This window comes from Polypterus senegalus, chromosome 6, assembly GCF_016835505.1.
Source record: "Polypterus senegalus isolate Bchr_013 chromosome 6, ASM1683550v1, whole genome shotgun sequence".
In the NCBI taxonomy this organism is placed as follows: Eukaryota; Metazoa; Chordata; class Cladistia; order Polypteriformes; family Polypteridae; genus Polypterus; species Polypterus senegalus.
The window spans coordinates 99,019,433-99,046,473 of record NC_053159.1 but is presented as its reverse complement, the minus strand read 5'-3'; the positions used below and the strand labels follow the sequence as shown (position 1 = coordinate 99,046,473).

Below are 27,041 nucleotides of genomic sequence, written 5' to 3'. Positions count from 1 at the left end.
TGGATAAAGGAGTTGGATAAATATATCCTGAAGTAATAATAATAGTAGCAGCTGGGCCCATCCTAGTCAATATTGTCTGCAGATTGTATTCTTCCCCCAAACCATACAGTTACCTGGCCATGTTTTAAAAGAGTGAAAATAAAATTGTTTGATGGTTTAAAATAGCAATGACTGAGAGTAACCAGTCCAGAGTTACTTCTATTAAATAGGGTATTTGTAGTTGTACTTCTATGCTTTTAATAAATTACCAATGGCCTTGTGAACCACATTTGATCCTTTCTTTGCATTTTAGTCACAGGGTGCTTTATGCCTTACATTAATGTAATTCAGTAAACTCAGAAACTCACAAACACAAAACAAAAATTAGCAAGATAAGCCAATATGAAAAAGTGACACCCTGCACTCTTCAAACATGGAGCTGATCTTACCTGAGTTAGATAGCAGATGGCAATGTCACCAAAGAACAAAGGAACAGCACTGATGGACCAACTGGGCAGTTTGTTCTAACCTTAAGTTCACAGAAAGAAAACAAGCTTTAGTCATGATTTTCCATCCAGAATTTGATCTCTATTTGACCAACTCTGTGGCTGCAGCACTTGTACTGGGGACTCTGATGAGCGAGCCATGTGACATCAGTGTAGAAGACCAGAGACGTGCAGTCAGGGGAGGCAGTCATCATGAAAAGTAAAAAAACTAATAATGATAACATGAAATAAACATATCCACTGGTCTGTGCTATAAATTTGTTTTCTGTATGATTCCAATAACTTTGATCATTTTTATAGTCAAAATCGCTGAATTTGCGCATTGCCTGTTCAAATACAGGGGAGAAACGCGAGGTGAGCCTCATCTCACCTTGGACTGTACTGTCCCTTACACACTGGGTTGATGCTTGCAATTAGCATGTGCCTGCTGCTGTCTCTCTGTATTAAGCCAATATAACGTATATTTTACATCCTGACTTTCTACAGTCTGGTTAATAACTTTAATGAATGTATGTGACATATTTAGTCTTGTTGATCGGACACAAATCCACAGTGAAAAGGCATAAGGTGAGGCAGACAGTAGCATGCCGCCCCAAAGGTGCTTGTGGCTCTCAGCGCCAATAAGTTAGCAAAATCAGAAAGTCAACTGCACTGCAGCGTTCCGCTACCTTTTATTTTTTGTTCCAACAGACTGCCAAAATGGAAGATTAAGATTTTTAAAACTAAAGGAAAATAAAGAGGACTTTTAAAAGAAAGTAACAGAGATTTTCGTGGAGAAGGATAGGCGCATGGACTTCATTTAATAAAGATAAGGTACCATAAACGGTTTTCAATTTTATAAAAAAAAATGGGACCAGACTAAGAAAAAAACAATCCAATATTTAAAAACTAAATTTTGACCTTAAATAAAATATTCTTTTGTTTTTCTTGTTATCCTTTTGTTGGACAGGCTGTATCAAAATTGATTAAAGCATCAGAATTAAAACAACTAAATATTTCAGTTAAGGTCAAAATTGAAATCCTTGTTTTTTGTTCACCACTCTATACTTACATTTGTATTAAATGAGTATGAATTATGGAATTACAACGGCAAATGTAGAACACATGGAGGGTGCAGAGCAAATGTGCGCTCTCTCGCCGCTATTCATGTAACTTTCTTTCTTATCCAAATATGCATCCTTACCTATGTGTGTGGAAAGAAATGCTGATGAGATATGAAACATAACCAGTAGTCAATGTGCATGCTGCCAATTGATTAGTGACTAAGCTACTCTTCTGGGTTCACATATTTGTAAATCTGACTCTGAAGGAGTCCGTGCCTCACCAGCCATGAACCTCACCGCATGTCACTGGCAGAGACGTGGGTAGTCACAAAACAGGAGAAAGAAAGGACAAAGAAAAATGTTGCAGCTGTTTTTATTCTGTGTTAATTGTGTTTGCATGACTCTCTACTTAATATAATAATTAAACTGATTACAGCACATTGAAGCAAAATGATAATAATAACCACATTCAGTATTATATTAGCTTACAGGCTGTCATTCAACAATGAGAAATACCAATTAAATAGAAGAGTTTTAAAGGTTTTCTTGTGTATTTTATATTTTGTTTAATGTTTTTCAACCTTCACACCTATAGTAAATAAATCAGTTAACAGCTCACAGTCAAGAAGCTACTCAAATCAACACACGTATGTAAATTTATAGATTCAGGAAAAGCTTTAGAATGTACACATTTAATCAGGCTCTGCTGAAAATGACAAACCAAGCAAAAGCATAGAAAAATCTAAAAGGTGACTGCAATTCAAGGCATTGTTTTTACAGAGGATTTAGGTGTTCACAGATATTAAATTTAATACTATTTTTAGCTCAGGTTTCTGTTACGGGCACAAACAATGCACACTGTGGGATGAATGTACTGAGTTTTTCCTGAAAGTTTTAAAATTATTTGACAACAGTACTGATTATAATGCCTATTAAAAATGTTCACATTTTACTGCTAAACAACATTAAATGGATTTCAATCAATCAGTGGATTTAATTAGTTTTTTTTTTATCAACAGGAGAAGACTCTTTAATGTCAAAGTCAAAACAGATCTCTGCAAAGTGCTGTAAATTAATTTGAATATTAATCAAAAAATAATTAAATGTAAAAGTATTCATCCCTTTAATATGACACACCTAAATCATCACTGGAGCAGTCCATTGGTTTTAGTAAGCGCATAATTGGTTCAAAAGAGATCAACTGTCTGGGTTTTCAATTGACTGTGGTCTAAATGTACTTAATCTGGTAGGTCCACATTGTGCCGAGTAAGCATTGTGGCCTAACCTAAAAAGTAAAGACAAAAGAACACTTCAAGCAACTCTCAGGGGATCCAAGTCAGTGGATAGATACAAGAAAAAATCCAAAAAACTGAAAATGCCTTGGAGTCCAGTTAAATCAATCATTAAGAAATGAAAAGAATGTGGCATGGGTGTAAATCTGCCTAAAATAGGCAGCTCACAAAAACGAAGTGATTGTCCAAGAAGAAGACTAGTGGGGAAGCTACTACTACTGTTCACCAGTTCCAGCATTGTGGAAGTAGCAACGAGAAAGGCACTATAAAAAAAATGTACATGATATCTCAGCTAGAGTTGGCCAGATTCTCAATTCAGCTGGAAGAAGGTGGTCTGAATGAGGCGAAATTGGACAGCAGACTAAATGCCGTAATCTGGTGTAAGTAAAATACTACCCATGATGAAAAACAAACCATCCCCATTGGGAAAGCATGGTGGAGGCAACATCATGCTGTGGAGATACATTTTTGCAATATGACCTGGAAGCCTGGCGTGGGGAGAGGATAAAATGATTACAGCAAAATACAAGGAAACCCTGAAGGAAAACATGGTGTAGTCTACAAGAAACCTGTGCCTCCAGAGAAAATGTATTTTCCAGCAAGACAGCAACCTCAAACATAAATCCAAAGCTACACAGGAATGGCATTATAAGGACAATGCCCAGAAGTGCCAAAAATGCAGATCTCAATCCAATTTAAAATTTGTGGCTGGACTTGAAAATGGCTGTTCACTTAAGATCTCCCTGCAACTTGACAGAGCGCGGTGAACAATTTTGCAAAGAAGAATGGGTCAAAATCACAATGTCCAGCTGATAAAGACCTGTTCAGACATACTCAACACTGTCATGGCATCCAAAGGGACATCTACTAAATACTGACTTAAAGAGAGGTGAATACTTATGCAATCAATCATTTTGTGCTTAATATTTGTAGTTGATTTACAAGAGACCACTTTGCAGAGGTCTCTTTCAACTTTATAAAGAGTTTTTTTTTTTTCTGCTCATCAATCTCAAAAAAGCCAAATTAAATCCACTGTGATTCAACTTATGAATAAAAATGAAAATTTCTAAGTGGTGAATACTTTTTATAGACACTGTATATTGTCATATTAAAATAAAAGTGTTATATTAATAGCATTAGTAGTAAAATGAAATCCTTTCTCATTTGTATTAATAATTAAGCTACTATTTACAATATGCATTACTAGGTTTTCCTTTGGGTACTCCATTTTCCTTCCCAAGTCCAAAAACATGCAGGTTAGGTGAACTGATGATGCTAAACTGGCCTAAGTGCATGGTTGGTGTGTGTGTCTGCCTTGCGATCGACTGGTGCTCTCTCCAGGGCATGGTTCCTGCCTTGTGTCCTTTGATACCTTGTATAGGATTCAGCATCCCGACTCTGTTCAGGAATAAGTGGGTTAGAAAATGGCTGACTGACTATTTGGGTTCCTGAATTTCTTATTTTATTCTTCCTTGAATGGCAGAAATCAGCGAGCCTATGCTTATAACAAGTCTGAAGCCTCAATCCTAAAAGCATGAGATCTAAAGTACTTGTTGTTAGAAACACACTTACTACAGGTCAAAAACCCATTTTAAATTTATGAAACAATGATGTTCAGACTAAGTTGCTAAGTTGGAGCATTAGAAATCCCTGTTTGGAACCCCCATCGGTTTTGCTTTGCAATTTGCATCTGCTTATTTCAACTGGTTTATTAATTTTACAATTATTAGAAAACTGGCCTTTTACACTACCAAGAAAAATATGTTACTGGTGAGGATATGTTTTATACTATCATATTACTTTTTGGAGTCTTTGTCTCTTTTTCATTAATTTTCCTAAGCAATCTTTGCTTCCATTTGGGAGACTGGCATCATCCCAACTGACTGGAAAACGGGACTTGTCGTCCCTGTTTGGAAAGGGAAGGGTGATTGCCTAGATTGCGGCAGCTACAGGGGGATAACACAGCTGTTGGTGTCTGGTAAGGTTCTTGATATGGTCACTCTCAAATGAATCCATGATCATTTGTTCACCTACCAGTGACCTGAGCAGTCTGGTTATATACCTAAGAAGTCTACCATCGATCACATCCTGGCACTGAGGGTTCTCATCGAGCGCAAAAGCGAATATTGGCAGTTTCTTTGCAGCCTTTGTCAATTTTCTTTCATAAAGCATTCATCTCAGTTGATTAAGCTGTCCTATGCAACATCCTGAGACTTTATGGGATCCCCCCGAAGTTGCTGGATATCATGGCCGGCCTGCACACTGGTACTGTGAGTGCTGTGCAGAGTGGAGGCAGAACCTCTGCATTTTCCCAGTTGATTTTGGGGTTCATGAGGGGTGTTTTCTTGCAACTACTCTGTTCAGTGCATGGACTGAGTGTTAGGCAGGGTCTTGGGGTCCAGTGGCTATGGGGCATCTGTTGGTAAAGAGAGATTCACAGATCTTGACTTTGCCAAAGATGCTGTGATCTTCGCGGAGTCAATGGAGGCTCTGATCAGGGCTCTTATTGACCTCTTGTGTAAGAGCCATCTGCAGTGTGTCTGTCTGTGGGGAAAGTGTCGACCTTGTCGAGAGGTTTACTTACCTTGGCCGTAACATTCATGCCTCTGGTGACTCATCCTATGAAGTCAGTAGATAGATTAGGAGAGCATGGGGGTTCATGAGGTAGCTGGAAAGGTGTCTCTGGTACTCTTGATATATCTGCAAAAGGGCAAAGGTCCAAGCCTATAGAGTCCGGGTGCACCCTGTTTTGGTATATGGTTGCAAGCCATGGACACTATCTAGCGACCTAAGGCGAAGACTGGACTCCTTTGGTACTTTGACTCTTTGGAGAATCCTTGGATACCACTGGTTTGCAGTTGCTCATAGAGTCCCAAATGGGCCACATTCCCTGCATTGGGAGGGATCGTTAGTTACAGTACTACGGCCATGTGGCATGATTCCCCGAGGGTCAACCGGCTCGCAGGATCCTCACTGCTGAGGACTCAAGCAGCTGGACCAATCCAAGGGGTTACCACATAACACCTGGCTGTGGCAGATAGATCGTCATTTCTAGAGGGTGGGACTGGACCACGTGTCTGTCCTGGGGTTTGCCAACCAGGATCCTGAGGTATTTTATTATGTGGTGTGTGTGGCAACTCTCTGTACCAGCTTATGATCCCCAAACTGACCTGACCTGAGTGTATGGCTGATAAAGTCAAGTGCATAGGCTGACTTTCTGTGTAATCAAGCAACTGTTAATATTAAAGCAAACTCTCAGTAGTGATATTGAATTTCAGGATGGCATGTGATTGCAGATGTTAGCACTGACGACTCAACATTCCAGAGTCCTGGGTTCAATTCCCCTTATGGACAGTGCTAGTATGAAATCTACATGGTTCTCTGTGTCTTATGAAAACAAGCCTAGTTGAGATGGCAATCCACATTCACTATACAGTACATTTCACAATACAGTAGGAAACAAATAGACAGCATGAACAACTGCATATGACAGTGATTAAAAGTTATAGTAAATGGCAGTCCTTTAGTATTATCTTGGATGTTATTTTCAGCAACTGTTCAACAGTAAGCTCAAGTTATTAAAGATGGTGTGACCATGGAATTTTAAACATCTGTATGCGCCTGGCAGTGCAGAATACTGGGTGATTGGTGAAGATCAAAGGAAAAACTACATACTAGTTTTCTTCTGGCCATGAAGGTTACATAACTAGGATTTTTGGAGTCATAATACTATATTCAAGCAAACTTCCATCACAAAAAAGGGAGAAAATGACAGCTTATGAGCTCTCTGAGCAAATCTTACTTAATGTAGCAGCTGAAGGCAAACTCTTACCTTTTAAGCTCTTTCTTTGTCTCATTTTGCTTGCTGATATCTACAATGAGCTGTTCATTTGACGAGTTTCTTGGCCAGATTGGGTGTAGATCTGATGGTCACTTTTTTCATCAAACTATTTGATCATAGTCATAGACACTGCTGATCAGCACATACAATTTTGTCCTAAATAGTAAACATAAAAATAAAAAAATGAAGCAAATTAAACAACAAACAATGTGTGTTGGGCGGTACGGTGGTGCAGTGGTAGCGCTGTTGCCTTGCAGTAAGGAGACCTGGGTTTGCTTCCTGGGTCCTCCCTGAATGGAGTTTGCATGTTCTCCCTGTTTCTGCGTGGGTTTCCTCCAGGTGCTCTGGTTTCCTCCCACAGTCCAAAGACATGCAGGTTAGGTGCATTGGCAATCCTAAATTGTCCCTAGTGTATATTTGGTATGTGTGTGTGTGTGTGTGTGCCCTACAGTGGGCTGGCGCCCTGCCTGGGGTTTGTTCCTGCCTTGCACCCTGTGTTGGCTGGGATTGGCTCCAGCAGATCCCCGTGGCCCTTTGTTAGGATAGTGGGTTGGAGAATGACTGACTGACTGACTGCCACAACCTACTAAGTTTTCTAAAATCCTATGATCTATTTACTTCTTGGGTGCTCTTTTTGTCTGGTTGTCCAACCCATCAGGCTTTTATAATATCACTTGAGCAGTATATCACTCTCAAAACTTCAATTATGCTAAAAAAAAGGGAGGTCTGTCAGAGTAAATGGAGCTAAAAAGGTCCAAATTAGATTCTTTAGTGCTTAAGGGGTGCTACTTTATAAAATCAGCCTTGACGATGGCAACATGAGATTAAGCGTGACAGGCTGAGTCTGACAAATACTTCATTTGTGCCTCTATCCCCAATTTAAAGGTACTGTACTTGAAGAGAGTGAGGAAATAATACACAAGTTTACGATTTGAAACACTGTACTGCAAACTAAAGCTGCAGTGTGACAATTAAACAGTAATAAGCCTTTTCAAATAATCTTAAACTTTATTAAACAACTTTTTATAGTAAACACCATCCCATAGTTCTTTACAAATGCTGCTCTACAGTACAGTTATGTATGCTTTTTTTTACATTTGGAGTAAAGAAACTTGCACAGTGGGGCATTTATGTAGCAGTCTTCTAATTATAAAGCTAATCACTTGACTGTTAGGCCAGTCAGTGAACTGAAACTTATTGCTGTAAAATGAATTGTGCTTAAGAAATGGATAATGTAGGCAGTAGCAAGATATTTTGGATTTGAACCTCCAAAATAAATTTTATGACTGTTCACTAATCATGTTAATTATGATTCATGTCCTTTCTCATCCCCCTTCAAAAATATTTTTTGTCTATGCCCTTAGATACCAGTGTTATGATTCGAGTGCACTATAATAATGAAGAAGGTGTGCAGCCTCCTAAAGGCTCCACATACCAAGCCAGGCCTTCTTAGTCTGCCTAGAGTTGGCGTCACCCCATGCTGTCAGACTTTCCAACTCCCCAGGGTTGAGGAACTAACTTTGAAACACCCATACAATCTTTCTAATTTCCCAAAAACTACAACATGCACTAAATTGCCCTTTTAAGGAAAGGAACCATCAAAACTCTTGGCTTAGAGGGACAAGGCCAACAAAGAAATCTTTGTAAATGCAATGATTTATTTGGATATAACAAGAAAAAAAAAAATGACAAAAAAGGAACTCCCTAAAAAGGCGATCCAAGGCAAACAAATGCCAATACACAATTCTAAGATCAAAAACCCAGAACAGAAAAAAAAAATCTAAATTTATAACAACAAGATGTCCAGTGTAAGTACACAGGCATATTTCATCCAGCCTCCACAAGAGGTCTGTAATGTCTGATGGATATAGGCAACAAAAAAAAAGACAGAAGTAAGGGTTAGAATGTTTGATGAACAAAGACAATAAGACACACAAAAAAAGAGAGACTCCAGGGCTGGCATACTCAATGAACAGAGGTTCTTAAGTGCATGACATGATCAAAACAGATGAACTTACCATTATGCTCACTTTTGTAAATGGCTATTTCACTGTGCTAGTAAATAGAAAAGCCAAAGAAATACTTACAGATAAATGCACACAGTGAATGCTAATAAACTGCTGAAAGATCTGCTGTCAGTTTCGAAAGGTAAAGGATGAGGGCAGTCCTTCAGCAATGATGTCAGGGTGGCCCTGTCTTATGCACAAAGTACAACTCATTATACATAGTAAATAAAGAATCAAGAATTCATAATTATAAAAAGTATGAAAATAATAGTTTATAATAAACAAAGAAGACTAGGGAATACACCCTGAAACATGACAATCAGGGCAATATGTACTTTTCTTTTGTACCAACATGGTTAGCCATGGAGAAGATATCCATCCATTCATTATCCAACCTGCTATATCCTAACTACAGGGTCACGGGGGTCTGCTAGAGCCAATCCCAGCCAACACAGTGCGCAAGGCAGGAAACAAACCCTGGGCAGGGCGCCCACACACACACACACTAGGGACAATTTAGGATCGCCAATGCACCTAACCTGCATGTCTTTGGACTGTGGGAGGAAACCGGAGTACCTGGAGGAAACCCACACAGACACAGGGAGAACATGCAAACTCCATGCAGGGAGGACCCGGGAAGCAAGGCAACGGCGCTACCTACTGCACAACCGTGCCGCCCCACTACTCTCCAAACATCTGAATTGTAACTTCTCTAATTTCTTTGTTACATTAGTAAGGGCAACCATGTTCTAGAGTGACCCTAACAAGAGTTATCAATGGATAAATATTTCAAGAGGATGTAGTATTGAAAGAAAAGCGAGAGAGAGTAACAAATCAATCAAGCATGCTTTGCTTTACATAGCAGCACCATCACATAGCACTTTACAAAACACACAGGAGTATGACCTATACGAGAGGAAAGGCGGTATTCTGGGGGAATGAAAAACCAAGGTTTGCTTACTTCAGGTGGTGATAAAGAAGTGTTTACCAGGGCCCACAACGGATAGACTGTATAGTAGTTTGATATTAAGAAATATACATTTTTATTCTTGGCGGTGTCTTGGCATGGCAATGGGAGTTTCACATCCCTTCACAGGTCTAGTTTTTGGCTGTTTATGTTTTTATAACAATTGTAACGATTTTTTAATAATTTTATGAAGAAAAAAAGGGGAACAACAAAATGAGAAAAGTTCAACATCAAAAAAAGAAGAAAGTCCCCAACCTGTGATTTTGGTTATATAGCACCTGGAGCATTTATATAATTAATAATAATAATAGTTATTATTATTATTTACGTTATGATTTGGGGCAATGGGAATTACAAGTAAAGAAAAAGGGGGGAGAGACAAAGTGTATAGTCTTATAATTGACAGAAACTGAAAACCACAAAAAAAGATTATTAGTAAAATAATTGAGAGGTCAAGTAAAATGACACCTTTTATTGGCTAACCAAAAAAGATTACAATATGCAAGCTTTCGAGGCAACTCAGGCCCCTTCTTCAGGCAAGATGATTATATTACAAGATGACTACATCTTGCCTGAAGAAGGGGCCTAAGTTGCCTTGAAAGCTTGCATATTGTAATTTTTTTAGTTAGCCAATAAAAGGTGTCATTTTGCTTGACTTCTCTCTACATTCATAATGGCTAACACGGTACAACAGCGTAGTACTACAGACACTAAAATAATTGACAAAAACAACAAAATGTTGTTCCAAAATCAAAAGTCAAGAAATACAAGCTCCATGGTCTAACAGCCTTTCCCTAGTTGCTATTGCAAAAATTTATCTGAAAACAAAAATGGTAGAATTGTCAGTCTAGTATATGGATATTTCAATCAGTTCCTTACCATTTTTAAGTAAGGTTTCGCAAAAACAGAAGAATAAAACCCCAAAATATCCCAGCATGTAGCAACCAAGGCCATGTAGAAAACACACAGAGAGTCACCTGCACTGAACATGACAAAGGATCCATCCATCCATTTTCTAACCCGCTGAATCCGAATACAGGGTCACGGGGGTCTGCTGGAGCCAATCCCAGCCAACAAAGGGCACAAGGCAGGAACCAATCCTGGGCAGTGTGCCAACCCACCGCAGCATGACAAAGGATGGCATTGTTAATCATTACAAAAATATTTTAACATTGTCAAAACAAATGCAGTGCAAAAGTCAGAAAAAAGGAGTGCTAAAACTCTGAACACAATAGTTTGTCTCAATCCTTATGTGAAATGCATTGTCAGCAGCTGTTATCTTTATTCTTTACTCTTTTTTCATAAATGCATTCATATTTTAACTCACAGCCACCTAGATGATATTACTTCAGTCAGATTAATCGGTCAGGATAGTTAGTAGTTGGCATTAAATTTATTCTGAAGATCCCTGGTCCATCTGCATGCACCATCCTTCTTTCAACTCTCCTTTGCTGAACCATTTCCATTCCAATTTGTAGAACTGCTGAATAGTATTTTAAGAACACTCTAAAATTGCTTGGCACGACATCATTAAACTTTGATAACTTTGACTTAGAGCCCATCCTTGAACAGTCTGTGTCTTCAATAAATATTTGTCTGCACGCTAAATGAAATTAGGAACAAGAAAGCCATGTCAGCACAAAGCTGGATTTGTGAGAAGATCCAGAGTCAGTAAGTCAGTTTGCATCAATACAGAGTCTTCAATGCTGCGATATAAAATATTCTGTTGTCTGACTGACCCCATTAGTGCCCCATCATGAGTGTGATTGTGAAGACCTCAGGAGAGTGAAAAATGATCCCCTCTATGAGTAAGTCACATTTCCCAACACCCCCCACCCATGTTATCTCCTGAAAGCCTATTGCTGCTATAGTAAAAAAAAATAATATTTTTTTATCAAAGACTTTTTGATTCATCCTCCTTGATAAGCCCTGATAAAAAAAGAGCCTCCTGGGAAATCCCGAAAGACCTGGTGTTTTTTCAATTATGAATGTGAAAAAACTTTCTCAAACTATACGCAAGTATTCTGCACACAGTGTAAATCTTTGTCAGGCGAGATTGGACACATTCTTTGTATTTGGACTTATCTTGCTGGAGGAAGCCAGGACATTAGCAGCGTTTATTTAAATATTTATGTTACTGTCCTTCTGTAGACTTGCAGACAAACTCAACGTTTACAGATATGGGACATGTTTTGTAATAAAAGACATCACTGCTGTTTTGCCTGAAGGGAGAATGTAGAGGAACTTCTTGTGGGCTGGTGTGGCTTGAACTACAGAGACCACCTGTGATATTCTTTTAATTAGATTTCATCTATGCTTGGCAGACAGATCTCCCCTAACATACAGCCTTGACAAATCTCACGTAATTAAAGAGTGATGTGTTTCTTTCTGTCACAAGAGGTAGGTGAATATGATGCAACCCCCAACTTAGAAAGGTGCTGCACTGAATGGAATTTTGACCAGCTTGCAGGTGTTTTAAGAGTTTGAGTTTGTCGACTTGTCCATTTAGATTTTGAAGCAGGCTGACATGGCAGGGGCGCCCTTAGCCCCCAAGAAGGCATGCAGAGACTTCAGAACAGACAAGCAGAATTAAGCTTTATTGTATGGCTCACATACAGACTCATTTAAGATGGAACAATGAACATCCAGCAATAGGCCCCTTTTTCTTTTATTACAATTCTTATCGTTTAAGCCATTTTTCTTCCTCATCTAACTCCTAATATACCATTGCTCTAGTCCTGCCTCTAATTGATTCCACCAATAATTCTTAGTTAGGGGGTGCCGAAACCCCGCTCTGTCTGTCTTATCTGTTTGATAAGGACTATTCTTGCTTGCTACTATAATTTACAGCCAAAGAGTTCACATTCTCTTTCTCTAAGCGAGGGGCCCATCTTTCTCCAGACCTCCTGCACATCTAACCTTTGGCTTAATGAACTATTGATAGTTTCTAGCTCATAAATAGAGAGATACTTTATTAATCTCCAAGGGGAAATTCACATACTCCAGCAGCAGCATACTGATAAAAATATATACAAAATAATACAAATATGTGGGCATAAGTCTTTTTAATCCTAACTCTTGCATCTTAATGCTTAGTTCTTTGAGGGCTGAATATTTTTTTCCAAAAAACACAGTTTTCTGAAAGCACACAAAGCAATGGTTTCACACAGAAATCAACATAAAATTTCTGTTGCTGCACGCTATGGCTACAAGTTTGCCAGAAATGCACAGCATGCTGACTGCCAGGATGTCTTTGTGTGAAAGGGGCGGCAGGCGCAGTTTATCACAATATAGTTTGTACTTCTTGTCAAGTGGCGGTCCTCCCAGGTGAACGCTGCTGTAGGTGCATCAGCTACACAAACCTGTTCAAGACTATGATCAGCAGGGGACCGATCAGCTGATGCTGGTACCTCACATTTGTTTTCGATCACTTGTATGAAAATCAGAGTCTGACAAGTCAGAGTCCAATTCAGTAATAATATGCAAATGTCATCCACAGCGTATTTTTGATTAATGCATTCACTTCAATATCTCGCCAGATGTCAATGCCATTTCTGCCATTGTTTACTCCTCGCTGCTCACTTGAACACACGGAATGTCGGTCAAATCAATGAAGCTAACTTTCCTTCTAGCAAAGAGAGTCCAACTAAAACATAATGGCATGTTTTCTCACCATTTACATCTGATTACCACCATCAAACCCGTCTTTTGACAAAGGAAGGTGTCTTTTCAGGACATCCGGCCCTTAAAGAGTTAGTAAAATACAGTGTCTACTTTTCTCATGTGCTTATAATACTTTTGCAATACATAGAGATTACCAATTTTAAGAATATAATTTTCTGACCAGAAAGCAGAAGACAGAGCTGGAGGAAGCAGAGTTAAAGATGCTAAGATTTGCACTGGGTATGACGAGGATGGATAGGATTAGAAATGAATACATTAGAGGGTCAGCTCAAGTTGGATGGTTGGGAGACAAAGTCAGAGAGGTGAGGTTGAGTTGGTTTGGACATGTGCAGAGGAGAGATGCTGGGTATATTGGGAGAAGGATGCTAAGGATAGAGCTGCCAGGGAAGAGGAAAAGAGAAAGGCCTAAGCGAAGGTTTATGCATGTGGTGAGCGAGGACATGCAGGTGGTGGGGTGTAACAGAACAAGATGCAGAGGACAAAAAGATATGGAAGAAGATGATTCGCTGTGGCAACCCTTAACGGGAGCAGCCAAAAGACAAAGATGAAGAAGAGGAAGAATATAATTTTCTATAATTTCTGCTTCTTTTACTGAATCACTTAATGATGCTAACACAGTGCATTATTTCAATTAAGTTAAAAATGTTTTGCTCCTGATTTTTTTTTGATCCAGTTGTACCCAGAATCTCATGCTTCTTTTATCAGTGTTTAACATTATGCTGCCAGCATTGTTGGATTCTACTTGCTTTGATAATGCTTTCCCATCATTGCAATGTCCTGGTGAAACCTTTCACCAAGTTTACCATGTTCATCACTGACTGCACCAAGATCAGCAGTGAAGATGTCCAACTGTGAATGTAGAAAATGACTCTTTATTAACATGCTGCACTTCATGGTTTTGTATGCTTGAAGGATGTTGTCAAGCAGTTGGATGCAGTTTGATGCTCTGGTATTGCCAAGAAAATTCTCAACAACATTCCTGAATGCCCTCCATGCAACTTCCTACCAAGTCCACTAGCAGATCTTCAGAATTCTTGTCTCTGATCACTTATCATGGCAACAGTTAATTAGGATCATCTGTCTCAAATCCTTCACCTTTCTTGTTCATCAGTTTCACAAAATGTTTTCTATCCATCACAGAGCACTTTTACCCATTGGGTAAATGAAGAGTAACCATTTAACCTAAAGTGCACATTTTGGACATGTTAGAGGATGTGCTCTGGTGCTGATAAAAAAATTCTGGACACCATCCTTGAATGCCCTCTATGTGACTTCCTCCAAAGAAAGCCATTTAGGAAAAATAATAATAATAATAATAATGTCATTTAGACATAGAGAGAATATGCAAAGTTCACAAAGTGCCGGGGCCCAGTTTCGAGGCCTGGATTATAAAGAAATGATGTGGCTGTACTCTGTGCTGCTAACCAATTTAAGGGCAGATATCAGTGGTATAAAATGCATATTTGTGAGTTGGCTTACACTGCAATCTTACACCATTTTTATTCTTAGCTGCCATGTGGATATGCATTTATTTACATTGAACAAGAAATGTAAGGTGTGGATAGTAGATTGTGTTGGTGGCTGGAGGTGGACTGGCATCCTGCCTTGCACCCATTTTTTTGAAGGACAGACTTCAGACCTCCATTATGGAAAAGTTAGTATCTTAAAATACAGTAGATGGACCGTGAGATATCTCACACATTGCTTATGTATGACTTCCTTGAACATAGCCTGAACAATTAGACTTGACATCTTTTCCTATTTTTTTTTTTTATAAATTATAGTTTCCAAGGTAAAAAAGAACATAAAAAATCCCTGAAAAAGGAAGCAGGGCATCCATTTATTAATTCAGTATAAAAAACAATTTAGAAGAAAAACCGGAGCTGTCAAAGTGTCTCTGTCGGCATTACCATTTACTCCTGAATTCTTTAGCACTTCATGTAGTGCCAAGCACACATAGCTGGCAGGTGCTAAAACTGACTTTGATGGACGCCTAATGGTGCCTCAAAGGATGAACTCAAGCAGAGCTTTTGTTTAACACTGTTCTGTTCATTTTAATGCTTTTCTTACTGTCTTCCCTCATTAGAAAGTGTGTACAAAATGTGGAATCGAAACTCTGAACAGTCAGAAAAGGCAACAGTGGATGTGCAAGATCTGCAGTGAACAACGAGAGGTAAGTCCCAGGGATCTTTACACCATCTAAATGAATGTTGGCCACTTTACTCTTGCTTCATCAATACCCAATAAAATTACCTACCAGAGAGCCTCCAGATAGTCTTTTGTGGAACTTTGAGGAATTTTTTGACCTTTCTCCCTGTAGGATACTTTGAGTCACTTGCCATTGGAGGCTAAGCTAGATTTAGACATGGAGTGGCCCTGAGCTATGGGAAACTATAGAGGCCGTGTTTGTGCTAACAGATAAAAAGCCTGTGTAACAAATTAACTTTGCAGGAATGACATTAAGATGCATAACAAATTTGTGCTTGTATGTGGGAAGGATCACTCCATTAGAATATTAAAAATATGCAAGTAAAACAAATGAAAAAAAAATCTGTAATTCTGAAATGCTCAGACTGTAAGGCCCAAAGTCATTTGCTTATGCTTAAATCTAGCCCTGACGGTGAACCGTTGATTCTTTTGCTTCATATCCTGCTGGTACTGGCTAATATGCTCAAAGTGTAATTGGGAGACTCATGTCTTTATTCCATGCTGTATCACTGAGTGGTCACCATGTAGAGTTTCAAATCTGTTTAAATGTATTGGTGTGCTGCCACTGATCTGTAGCTGGGAGATATTGCCTTTCCTAAAGCTGAGTTGTTTGATCTCATTTGACTTGCATGATTTCCACTGACACTGACCTGGCTTGTTTAGTCCTCTTCTAGTTTTCCCTCTAGCCAAGATGACTAATTAAGTTGTTATGTGCTGTGCTTTTCTTCTGTTCCTCTCCAGAATAAAAGGATAGGTCTTGTTAAAGTATCACAGTGTCTTTTCCTCTTCTGCTTCTGTATTATCTAAGCTGGCAGCTGGACAATTTTTAACAGGCAGTCAAGTCTCTTTAATGTAAAGAATGGCTAAAATGGATGCATGTGTCACAAAGTCTGGAACTCCTGAATTTAAATCTTGACCTGCAAACTGCCTGTGTCTCTTCTTGTCCACCCAGATTTTCCCCAGGTGCTTAAGCTTACTCTTGCATCACAGAGACATACAGTATAGTCTATAGTAATGGGTTCTGTGCATAGATCTGCTGTAGTATTAGCATGTCATTGGATTCTCTGATACCTTCCCTCAGGTTAGTACCTACCTGGCTCCAGATATTGGCAGAGTACAGTCTCCCTTTCCATAGAAATGTATTGCAATAAGATGACTTTGAAAATGAGTGAATGTTAAAAGTGGCTGACTGTTGTGTGAAATTTTGCATATAAATTGATAAATATTTTATATGTCTTTATTTGTAACTTATAACACTAATGTCTATCATTGATAAGAACAGCAATGGTTTGATGGTTAAGAAACCCCCACCCACCCCCTTCTAGGACGGAGTCTCTTTGTAATTTTATGACAGGGTTGGTGGTTAGTGCCTCAAACCAGTTTGGCAAGTGATTCTCTGCAGGACTCTCTCAGTCAACCCCCACAGGAAAGCCAGACTGCCTAGCTGACAAACATCAGCTCAACAAATGGTTTTGGGGACAGTTGTGAAAGTTTTTGTGAGCCCCATTGGTCCAAAGTTGCCTGAAGCCATTAAATACCACAAGGTCCTATTGGCTGTAGGGTTTGGACAAAGAGTCTCTAAATGTGCTTGCTTTACCCCTCCCTCTCTCTGTTACAAACATCACAATGAAGAAGCATCTCTCTGTCACACCACTGCCATGAGAAGCACAGCTCGGCAGCCATATTGAGACAGGCATGAGGCCTGTTCTGAAGAAAGCTGACCACAATTGATGCCTTAACTAGAGACATTTTAAGTAACAAACAAGTCTGTGTGCCGCCTGAAACTACACATCAGCATTTATCAGGTTGTATGGTTGCCAAAATTCACTTGTACTTTGCTTATTGTTATTATTTATGTATATTATCAATAATACATTAATTGAATTGTAACTTAACTCCTGCTTGTCTTTTTACTCTATCTAATTGCCTGAGGATATCTATATTACTAAACGAACGTTGTATATATGCACGGATGCCAGAGGCCAGAAGCACCGAAAGTGCATGCGCACAGAGCCTCAGTGCCCCAGAGTCAAACCCAGCGGCTTTCCAGATTCAAACCCAGCGGCTTCCCAGAGTCAGTAGGTGGCGCCCAAACAACACAACACAACCTGTAAAGTAAACTTCAGGTCACAATACAACCACTGCCCGAACTCGAATGCACACACCACCGCATATACAACCTTCATTTAGTAATGTTTGTATATATGCACAGATGGCAGAGGCCAGAAGCAAGCCGTGCACAATACAACTGCCGCCCGAACGTGAACGCGCACACTACTGCATATACAGCCTTCGTTTAGTAATGTAGATCTCCAAGCCGGGATCTGCCAACATGGTTACTTCAGCACGAAAATGTGCCGCCGTCACCATCAGGGAACTAGGTGGTGCCAAAACTGCACGCGCACAGCGCCTCAGCACCCCAGAGTCAAACCCTTGACCCAGATATTATTCAAATCCCACGCGCCTTTATTTGCGACAACTTGGTAACAGAGGTTTTTGGTGAAGCAATATCATTAGACTAGATACCACTTTTGACGCACCAGGCTATATTATGTCCAAAGAATATTGATGTTGACCAGATAAATAACCAAGTGATGCATTGCTTCCTGGAGAAAACCGCGTCTTTAAAAGTACTGACAGTGTTGATTCTAAAGATGAAACTGAGCATCTTAATTTCCCATTAGAATATTTAAACACTATTAACCCGGCCGGATTACCACAACACAATCTTAACCTTAAAGTAGGGACAATAGTCATGCTATTAAGAAGCCTTAATACTAAACAAGGTTTATGCAACGGAACACGGTTGGTCGTGAACAGCATGAGAGAAAAAGTTATTGAGGCACAAGTGCTTACGGGATCCCATACTAGCAATACTGTTTTGATTCCCAGAATTGAACTTACAAGTTCTGACCTGGAATTACCTTTTAAACTTAAACGACACCAATTTCCAATTAAGGCTGCATTTGCCATGACGATCAACAAATCCCAGGGACAAACTATGGACAAAGTAGGGATTTACCTATCTGAGCCTGTATTTGGACATGGACAACTTTATGTTGCCTTTTCAAGAGTCCGGCGTTCGTGTGACGTTAAAGTGAAGGTTCTAACTACTCCATACCAGGGAGAGCTCATTCAAGGACAGGAAACCATCTTTACCAAAAATGTTGTTTCTAAAGAAATTTTTGATTAACATAAGTGCAGCAACTCAAAACCATTTTCGACTTAAATGATATACCAATTACATTTCAATTTTAGTTTTAATAAATGGGTTAATTTTAGTACAAATATATTTATTTAATTAAATTAAAACTTTCCCAGGACGCTTCCACCCTCCATCATTTTTCATCCCTCCAAAGATCAGTGATTACCATTCTTGGATTTGTGATTCTTTAGAGAATCGGGGGTTTACTGGTAAATGTAGAAGAGAAGGTGGGGAGAAGTTATATGGTGCAATACCTTATAAACAGTGGTAAGTCTGTGAGATCTGAGGTATTCTGACAACGGCTACATATTAGTAATACAAAAGTGGACAGTAGAGTAATTTATCACTCTACCAAGACAAAACACTGCCACAGTAACACTTGTTACTTTAAAGCTCTGGGAACCCTAGTTTGATTCTTGGCTCAGCCACTGTATGTGTAATTTTTGCATACATGTTTTAACTTTATCCATGTGGAATTTGTTTACTAAATATACAGTACGCCTGATGTGAGTGCCCTGCGATGAACTTGCACCTTGTTCAAAATGGTTTTCCCGTCTTTTGCATAATGTGGCCAGATTGCCCCGCTTTGCTTTCCTGGAATAAAAAAGTAAAAAAAAATGTAATTAATAAATAAATCTTATAAATGGGGGGGAAGCCCAGGACCAAGTTTAGTTTCTGACTGATCCACTATATTTTGCATATTTTTCCTGGGTTCATCGGGTTTCTTCAATTCTAGGAAACACTAGGATCTGTAGAAACTCAAAGAAAGGGGGTTCAACTCACGTCTTACAAAACACAGCACCTGAGGCCAATCTCTCGTGAATGCTGCCGCCTCTTTCATGCCCTAATGGTTTATATGGCTGTGTTTTTCGCTCATAGCGCATGGTTTGCAGTTGAGATGGAAACATTTTGTCAGCCTGAACAGTGTGCTTCAATTACAACAGATGTTGCTATGGTTCTTTTCCTGTCAGGCATGCTGCATGCCCAAGTTACTGATCTTTTCCTGTTAGCCATGTCACATGGCTGCACTACCACTTACCATAAGAAGGACCTGACGCCTAATTACGTGGTGGTGTAACTCGTACCTCTAATTCTTTGGTTGTGTATGACTTTCTTTTCTACTCAGAGTGTATGGCTTGTGTTTGCAATGAAGATGATCAATCAGCTTGTGCAGTGTGCTTCACTTTCAGTGGATGTTGTCACAATTCTTTTTTTCTCAGCCATAATGTGTGGCAGCACCACTGCTGGCTGTGAGATGGACTTGAAGCCCAATTACATGGCCAAGGTAGACCAAGGTAGCCCATTCCTCCAATGCTTCAGTCGTGTTACACGTATCATGTCATAAGTGCTTGATTAAGACCAAGGTCAAGATTCAAGGCCCAGAGGTCCATGGGTTTTTGTGAGACAGAGAGACAACTCTTAGCATTTTATATATATAAAGATATATATATATATAGATGTCAGAGACTGTATTACTTGAACACTCTACATCAGGTGTCCCCAATCATGGTCCTGGAGGGTCTCAGTGGCTGCAGGTTTTTGCTCCAGTACAGTTGTTTAATAAGAAGCACTTATTGCTCACGTAACACTTCTGCTTCACTTTAGTTGTCTCGCTCGTTAAGATTTTGAACCCTTATTGCTTATTTTAGTCTTAAACAGCTGTATTTTTGGTTTTTAATTGCTCCTAATTAGCAATAACATGCAAATGACAAAAGACACCAGCATTTCTCCATTTAGCTTGTTACCATTTACACCTGTGTGTATTTATCATGCACCACTGAGTTTAATTAAATACTTGGAAGAAAAGTGAAAAGAAAAAAGTGAAGGACTAAGAATTACTCATCCATTTTAGCCTTCAAATCATTTGGATGATATCCTTAAAAAAGGGGAAGAAAATCTAGGATATGAGAATTACCCGAGATAGCAGAGTTAAAGCATTAACAAGCCATGAAATTAAATTATTGGCAAGAATTGCTTTCTAATTAAGCAACCGGGTTAGAACAAAAACGTGCAGCCTCTGTGGCCCTCCAGGACTGTGATTGAGGACCCCTGCCCTACATTGACCTCTGTGAATAACATGTGAGAAGCAGACATAGCACCTGCAGTGGATAATTGTCTTGTGATCGTTGCTGTCCATGTTGCAGGTCTCTATGGCCATGCACTAAATAAGAAGTATCCAGAAAAGGAATAGGTGGATGGATGAAGAGGGTGTAACTATGCAGCTGTTTTAGTTGCTCCAGTCTTCATGTTAGTTATCTAGTTGCAGCAGCAATTAAAAGACTAGTGCTTTCTTGTTTAAGTTTATGTTTAAACTTAACCAAACTGAAAAGTGTGTTGCTGATTTAATATTTCAGGTCACTTCTTTAAAGGCTACAGGGAAAAAAAAAATTACAGTATGTCTTTTTCTTTTAGAATATGTAAAAAATGAGCGTAGACCCCTGAGAAATCTTTGTATCTCCACAAGAGTGTACCTCAGCTGCCAGTTTACTGCACATTCAACTCCCAGAATTATGTAGGAAGGCACCAGCTCTTCAAAAACATCCCAAGGGGAATATGGAGTCTGGGGCTGCTTTCATTCAGAGCTAATGAAAATGGATTTTCTACTTTTATAAGAAAGATTTAGTGATGGGTTTGTGTGGGTGTATGTCAGAGTGTGGTCAGCTATTGCTGTAAATGTGTGTGCGCTGACATGAGAATCAAAATGTGCGAGTGCTACATGCAGGACTATCACTGTGATAGCAAGTACGTATGCGTTCTTATCAGTTTGGAAGTGTTACCCAGCTTGTCAGACTAGTTCATTTGAGCGGTTGACGCACTGGACAAAAAAATGAGAAGAAATAAAAAAAAAAAAAAATGGAACTACAGTTCCCTTTTCAATTTAGAGGAAAATATGTAGCTCCAAAGAAAAGGCACTTTTAGGCGTGTCCTTTGTTGATCATACATTTTGATCACTTTGCACTGAAACAGCAACAGAATGTGAGTGAAGGTGGTGATCAAAGGTCTGAAAACAGCTGTGGCCTTGGGCCGCCTCTGTAACGCCTGATAGCATAGTCTGAATAATGAGGAGCCGGGACAATTAAGGCTGACTTGAGACAGCCATTATAAACTAAACCAGATGAGCAGAGATTTGTAAGCAATAGCAGGTTCACCCATTCATTTTGTAATAATTACTGTAATTCTAGTCTTGTAGTACAGCATACAGTGGATTCAGAAAGTGTTTAGAGATCCTTCACATTTTTTTCTACATTTTGCTTATGCTAAAATCATTTAAATTCATATTTTTCCCACGTCTGGAAAACCAGGACTTTAGAATTTTTTGCAAATAAAAAACTGAAACCATAATGCAGACCTCTTTCATCGAGTACTTTGGCAGAAGATTATAGCTTGGCCACTTGTTGGGCATGATGTGACAAGCTTTGCACACCTGGAATTGTGGATTTTATACCATTCTTTTCTCCAGATCCTCGCTGTAAAGAATATAGTTGGATGGAGACTCTGCTGGTATACAGCTAGTTTCAGGTCTCTAAAGAGATGTTCATTTGGGCTCAGATCCCTGGCTTGGCAACTTTAGAACATTCACGGGAATTGTTTCTAAGCCACTCCTGCATTGTCTTTGCATTGTGTTTAGAGTATTTGTCCTGCTGCAACCATATATAGTCTCCCAGTCCCTGCTACTGAAAAGCAACCCTCAGCATGATATTGCCACCGCCATACTTCAAAGTTGGAATGGTATTTCAGAGTTGATGAGAGGTGTGTGGTTTCCTCCAGACATAATGGTTGCTTTCATTTCAATAGAATCTTGTTTTCTCACAGTCTGAGAGTCCTCTAGGCATGGGCGCCGGCAGGGGGGTGCAAGTAGGTGCACGTGCACCCCCCTAGCTTTTGAAAAAAAAGGAAATGGAGAAAAAAAATAAATCTTTCAATAATAAGAAAAAACGCGAAAAAATAGTTTTTATTTTAAATTTTTAAATTACAATTAGACGTTTACATTTTACAACTATACATAAACAATCATTCACTTTGTTTCTAAAAGAGCATTTCAAGCCTTCTTTTTTGTTGTCCAAACTTGTCTACAACTTTGTCGATAAATTTTGGACAATTATTTATTCTTTTTTTGTGTACACTAAGCATACATAATCCACTTAATCTATCGTCACTCATTGTAGATCGGTTCCAAGTTTTGACGCGCCGTAATATGCTAAAAGATCTTTCAATACTGCAGGTTGTTGCAGGAATTGCACGTGCACCTACTTGCACCCCCCTGCCGGCGCCCATGTGCACCCCCCTGAATTAAATCCTGGCGGCGGTAATGCCTCTAGGTGCCTTTTTTGCAAATTTCAAGCAGGTTTCCATTTGTCTTTTAGTAAGGAGTGCTGCAGTGATGGCAGTTCTTCTGAATATTTCTCAGACAGGTTTATGTATTGTCACACAGGTTATATGTAGCTTAGCCAGAGTGACCATAGGGTTCTTGGTCACCTCTCTTACCATTTCCCTTTTCCCATTATTGTTCAGTTAGGCTGGGTGATCAGCTCTAGGAAGAGTCGTACTTGTTCCGAAATTCTTTCATTTAACAATTATGGAGGCCTCTGTGCTCTTGGGAACTTTTAATGCTGCTTAATTTTTATGTTAAATTGCTCAGATCTGTGTCTTGACACAATCCTGACTCTAAGTTCTACATTCAAAACCATCAAACTTATGGCATTGATGATCAATAGAATGGGATGCACCTAAGCCAGATTTCAACTATCATACCAAAGGGTCTGAGTACTTTTTTGCAATAATTTGCAAAATCATCTAAAATTCTGCTTTCACTTTGTCATTCACTTTATCATATTCAATGTTGCTTGGTGTGGGAAGAAATAAATAGTTTAGCAAAAGGCTGTAATATAACAAAAGTGAAAAAAGTGAAATGATCTAAATACTATACAGTATATTGGCACATAGACCACCAATTGCATGTCAAATTAATCTCAAGTGACTTTCAATTTAAAGCAGGCATGTCTCTTTTAATCTGCTTGGGAATATAAATGGCCTAATTATACATTTATTATGTTTTTGAAATAAAAGTAATGTAAGGGCATGGTATACTGGTACTGGAAAAACACCAAAAAACCCAAAAATATAAAACAGTTCATACAGTACCAACATTTTGGGATTTTTGGAACAGAAAGTAAAGGTCAACTTTCCTATTAATGACCCATCGATCCTCCACCCATCATGTCACCAGAGACATGAATGTCGCTGCCAAGGTAAGTAAACCTCTCGAGAAGGTTGACACTCTCTCCGTAAACAAACACATCGCTGATGGCTGTGCCCACAAGGTCATTAAAGGCCTGGATCTTGGTTTTTATCCAGGACACTCACAAGCCCAGACACTCAGACTCCTCGCTCAGTCTCTCGACAGACCCAATCACAGCCTCCATTGACACCGTGAAATTACAGTATCATCGGCAAAGTCAAGATAAGTGAATCTCTCTTCACCAACAGATGTCCCACTGCCACTGGGCCTCACAACTCTGCCCAACACCAAGTCCTTGCAAGCACTGAATAGAGTAGGAGCAAGAACACTGGAGAGACAAGATGTTCCATGTGCCTATCCGGATGAGCTGCCTCAAATTAGGACCCGAGTGCTGCTGTACAGCGAGTAATGCCTCAATACCACACCAGTCTCGATCCCCAAAAGGCCTGACCCCATTGGCTCTCCGATGGTTTTGACTCTTCTGGGGATGAGGCTCCCGAGGGCTTTCTACCATCCCCTTCATAATGCAAGCAGCTTTCCTATGGGTGGCTGCAGTTTTTTTTTTGGTAGCCGAAGTGCCAATCTTGCCGCCAACTCCACAGATGGCAGGACTGGATGCAGTTTAACATCATACCTAGGACATGTAGGAATGTGCAAATTCCACACAAGAGATGGCTTGGCACATGAAGCCCATTTATTATGAAGAAAATAATGTGCTACTTTACTTACAATGAGCTTGGGGTAACCCTTGTAAAATTCCAATTGATCTTAAGATTGATTTTACAACGTTCTTAAAAATTTACCAAGTTTGTTAGATCTTCTTGCAATTCATTTTCACTTCCTCAAACTTTATCTCTGGTTTTGCCTTATAATAATGTTTGCCTGATCAATCGACTCTTGCCTGCTCCATTGTTTTCAGTTTCAGTGTTTTTACAAACAGCCACTGGACCCCACGATCCTGGTCAACACCCATTCAAGCACTGAACAGAGTAGGAGCAAGAATACTGGAGAGACAAGACGTTCCACACACCTATCTGGACGGGCCACCTCAAATTGGGACCCGAGTGTTGTTGTGCAGTGGGCGGTGCAAAGTTTTTAGCTCATCATGCTCACATTTTTTATGAAAGGTGCTCTTGTTAGTTATACTAGAAATGAAGGATGAAATGGTTTAAATTCTATATCAACACTGATCAGGCTGGAGTTGTGAGGCAGCAGCTCTTACTCCTGTGCCACGAGTATAATAAAAATACAAAAAACAAGTTGGTAATAAAGTATACAGTACATTCAAATTATTACATTATAATGTGAAATAAAATACAAGTTATTGAATTTTCAAGAACTAATGTAGCATTTTCTTACTCCATTTACATGTTAAAAAACGTATTTTTGGTGTAAATATTTTACTTGATTTAAAAAGTATCATCTGTTCCCATCCTGTGTTGCTCTCTCTTCAATGCCATGCCATTCTCTCTCCACGCCTCCTGCCAGCCTTTACATGGCCACAACAACTTACTGACATAATTTAAGGTGCCTTTCCCTAATATTCTCTCACATTTAAGCAGTCTACAATTTTGAGCATACCCATACAGTCCATGCTTTGTTATAATTTCCCCATTATTTTTTTTTTCCTTTTGCCTGTAATGTTATTATGCCTTACACCCTCTTCTAACGTTCAGTTGTCTGCATGCTGATTACCTCACATGTGCTTCATTCTGTGATATCAGAACCCTGCCCCACTGTGTAATTTGATACATATTCATTCTTCCAATATTTCAACTTTATCTCTTAAACACGGAGATATTTATGTTTTCAGATGCAACTTACTTTCGGCTTGTCAAGGCCCAGGTGATGAGCACATTGACTTACAGTTCACTTTCTATTATTACTTAGGCTTTGGATAAGAATTCTAAAGACATGTTCTTTTCCTGTATACTCTTGCTTATTTTACACTGATTGCATATTGGAAAGACCAAATTAATTCCTTCATGGACTGGAGTCTTTGATAAAAGGTTGATGAAGCCAAAATGTTTTCTATAAAGCAACTGCAATTTGAACATATGTGATCTTTCAGTTAATTCTTCCAAGAAGAGCTTGAAAATGAGCCGCACCCTAGCACTGGGACCAGGATGTGATCGACTGGGAGGGCAGAGTCCAGGTGCCGTTATCTGGACCTGTCATACACCAGACAGATGAGGCAGATAGAATGTTTTCTGATGCTCCTGAAAGCCTGCTGAGCTTGTAACAACAGGCAGTTGTAGTCAAGCCTGACACCATACATGCTGATAAAGAATGGGTCCTGGGGAGATTCATCAGGCGTAGCTAAAGGCAGCGCTAGGCCTCAGGCTTATCTGCTGTAGGCAGGACCTGTGGGATGAAAGGCTGAGCAGGTGGGAGTTGGTTTTGGACAGTGAGGTGTGAGCTTGAAGTTAAATTAGAAAACACTCAAGTAAGCACATGGCCACACTGAAATTCCTATGCTAGTGGAGATTATCAATGACAAACTACTGAATTCTTGCTTTAGGCCAATACGCGTGTAGTAGCAAGCCATAAGGCCACAGAGTTATTTTATTATTATTCTTTATTTCCTATTAATAGGCACTAGGGTGAATGTGCAGATCTTTATAAGAGAACAATCACTTGTAAAATTCATGTCATGCCGTGCTGTGTCACATCACATTGTTAACCTACACCCTGGTGTTTTAACATAGTGTCTCAGAACTCTGCACAGTGATAACATTGTGCTTTGACTTGTTCACATACCATTAAAACTACTCACTAGGCAATTATTCTCACCTGAATGAACTCCACATGGCGTTTCCAACCCCCATCACAAAGGGAACAGTGACAGATTTTTAAAAATGTGACCTCCAAGTAACAAATGCATGAGGTTTTTTTTCCGAATTTCACAGTTGATGCCACAGTTTCAACATCTACTGTTTACTCCATTTTCCAAGGGTGGGAAGTTGTAGCAGCTAGAGGCATCAGTTTTAAACATGCAACAGGATGAAATCAATCTTCTATTCATTGCATACAGCCATTTCCGTTAAAAATTCGGACTCTTAAGTTAAACA

General features: G+C 39.4%; 1 protein-coding gene across 2 annotated transcripts in view; it reads left to right on the top strand.

The window, feature by feature from the left end:
* LOC120531333 (rab effector Noc2-like) overlaps nucleotides 1-27,041 on the top strand; it is a 269,102-nt gene that overhangs the window by 77,371 nt on the left and 164,690 nt on the right. For both annotated transcript variants that reach the window (XM_039756636.1, XM_039756635.1), the window contains exon 5: nucleotides 15,405-15,491. In XM_039756636.1, coding sequence (XP_039612570.1) covers nucleotides 15,405-15,491 — 87 coding nt within the window. The remainder of the gene's footprint in view (nucleotides 1-15,404; nucleotides 15,492-27,041) is intronic.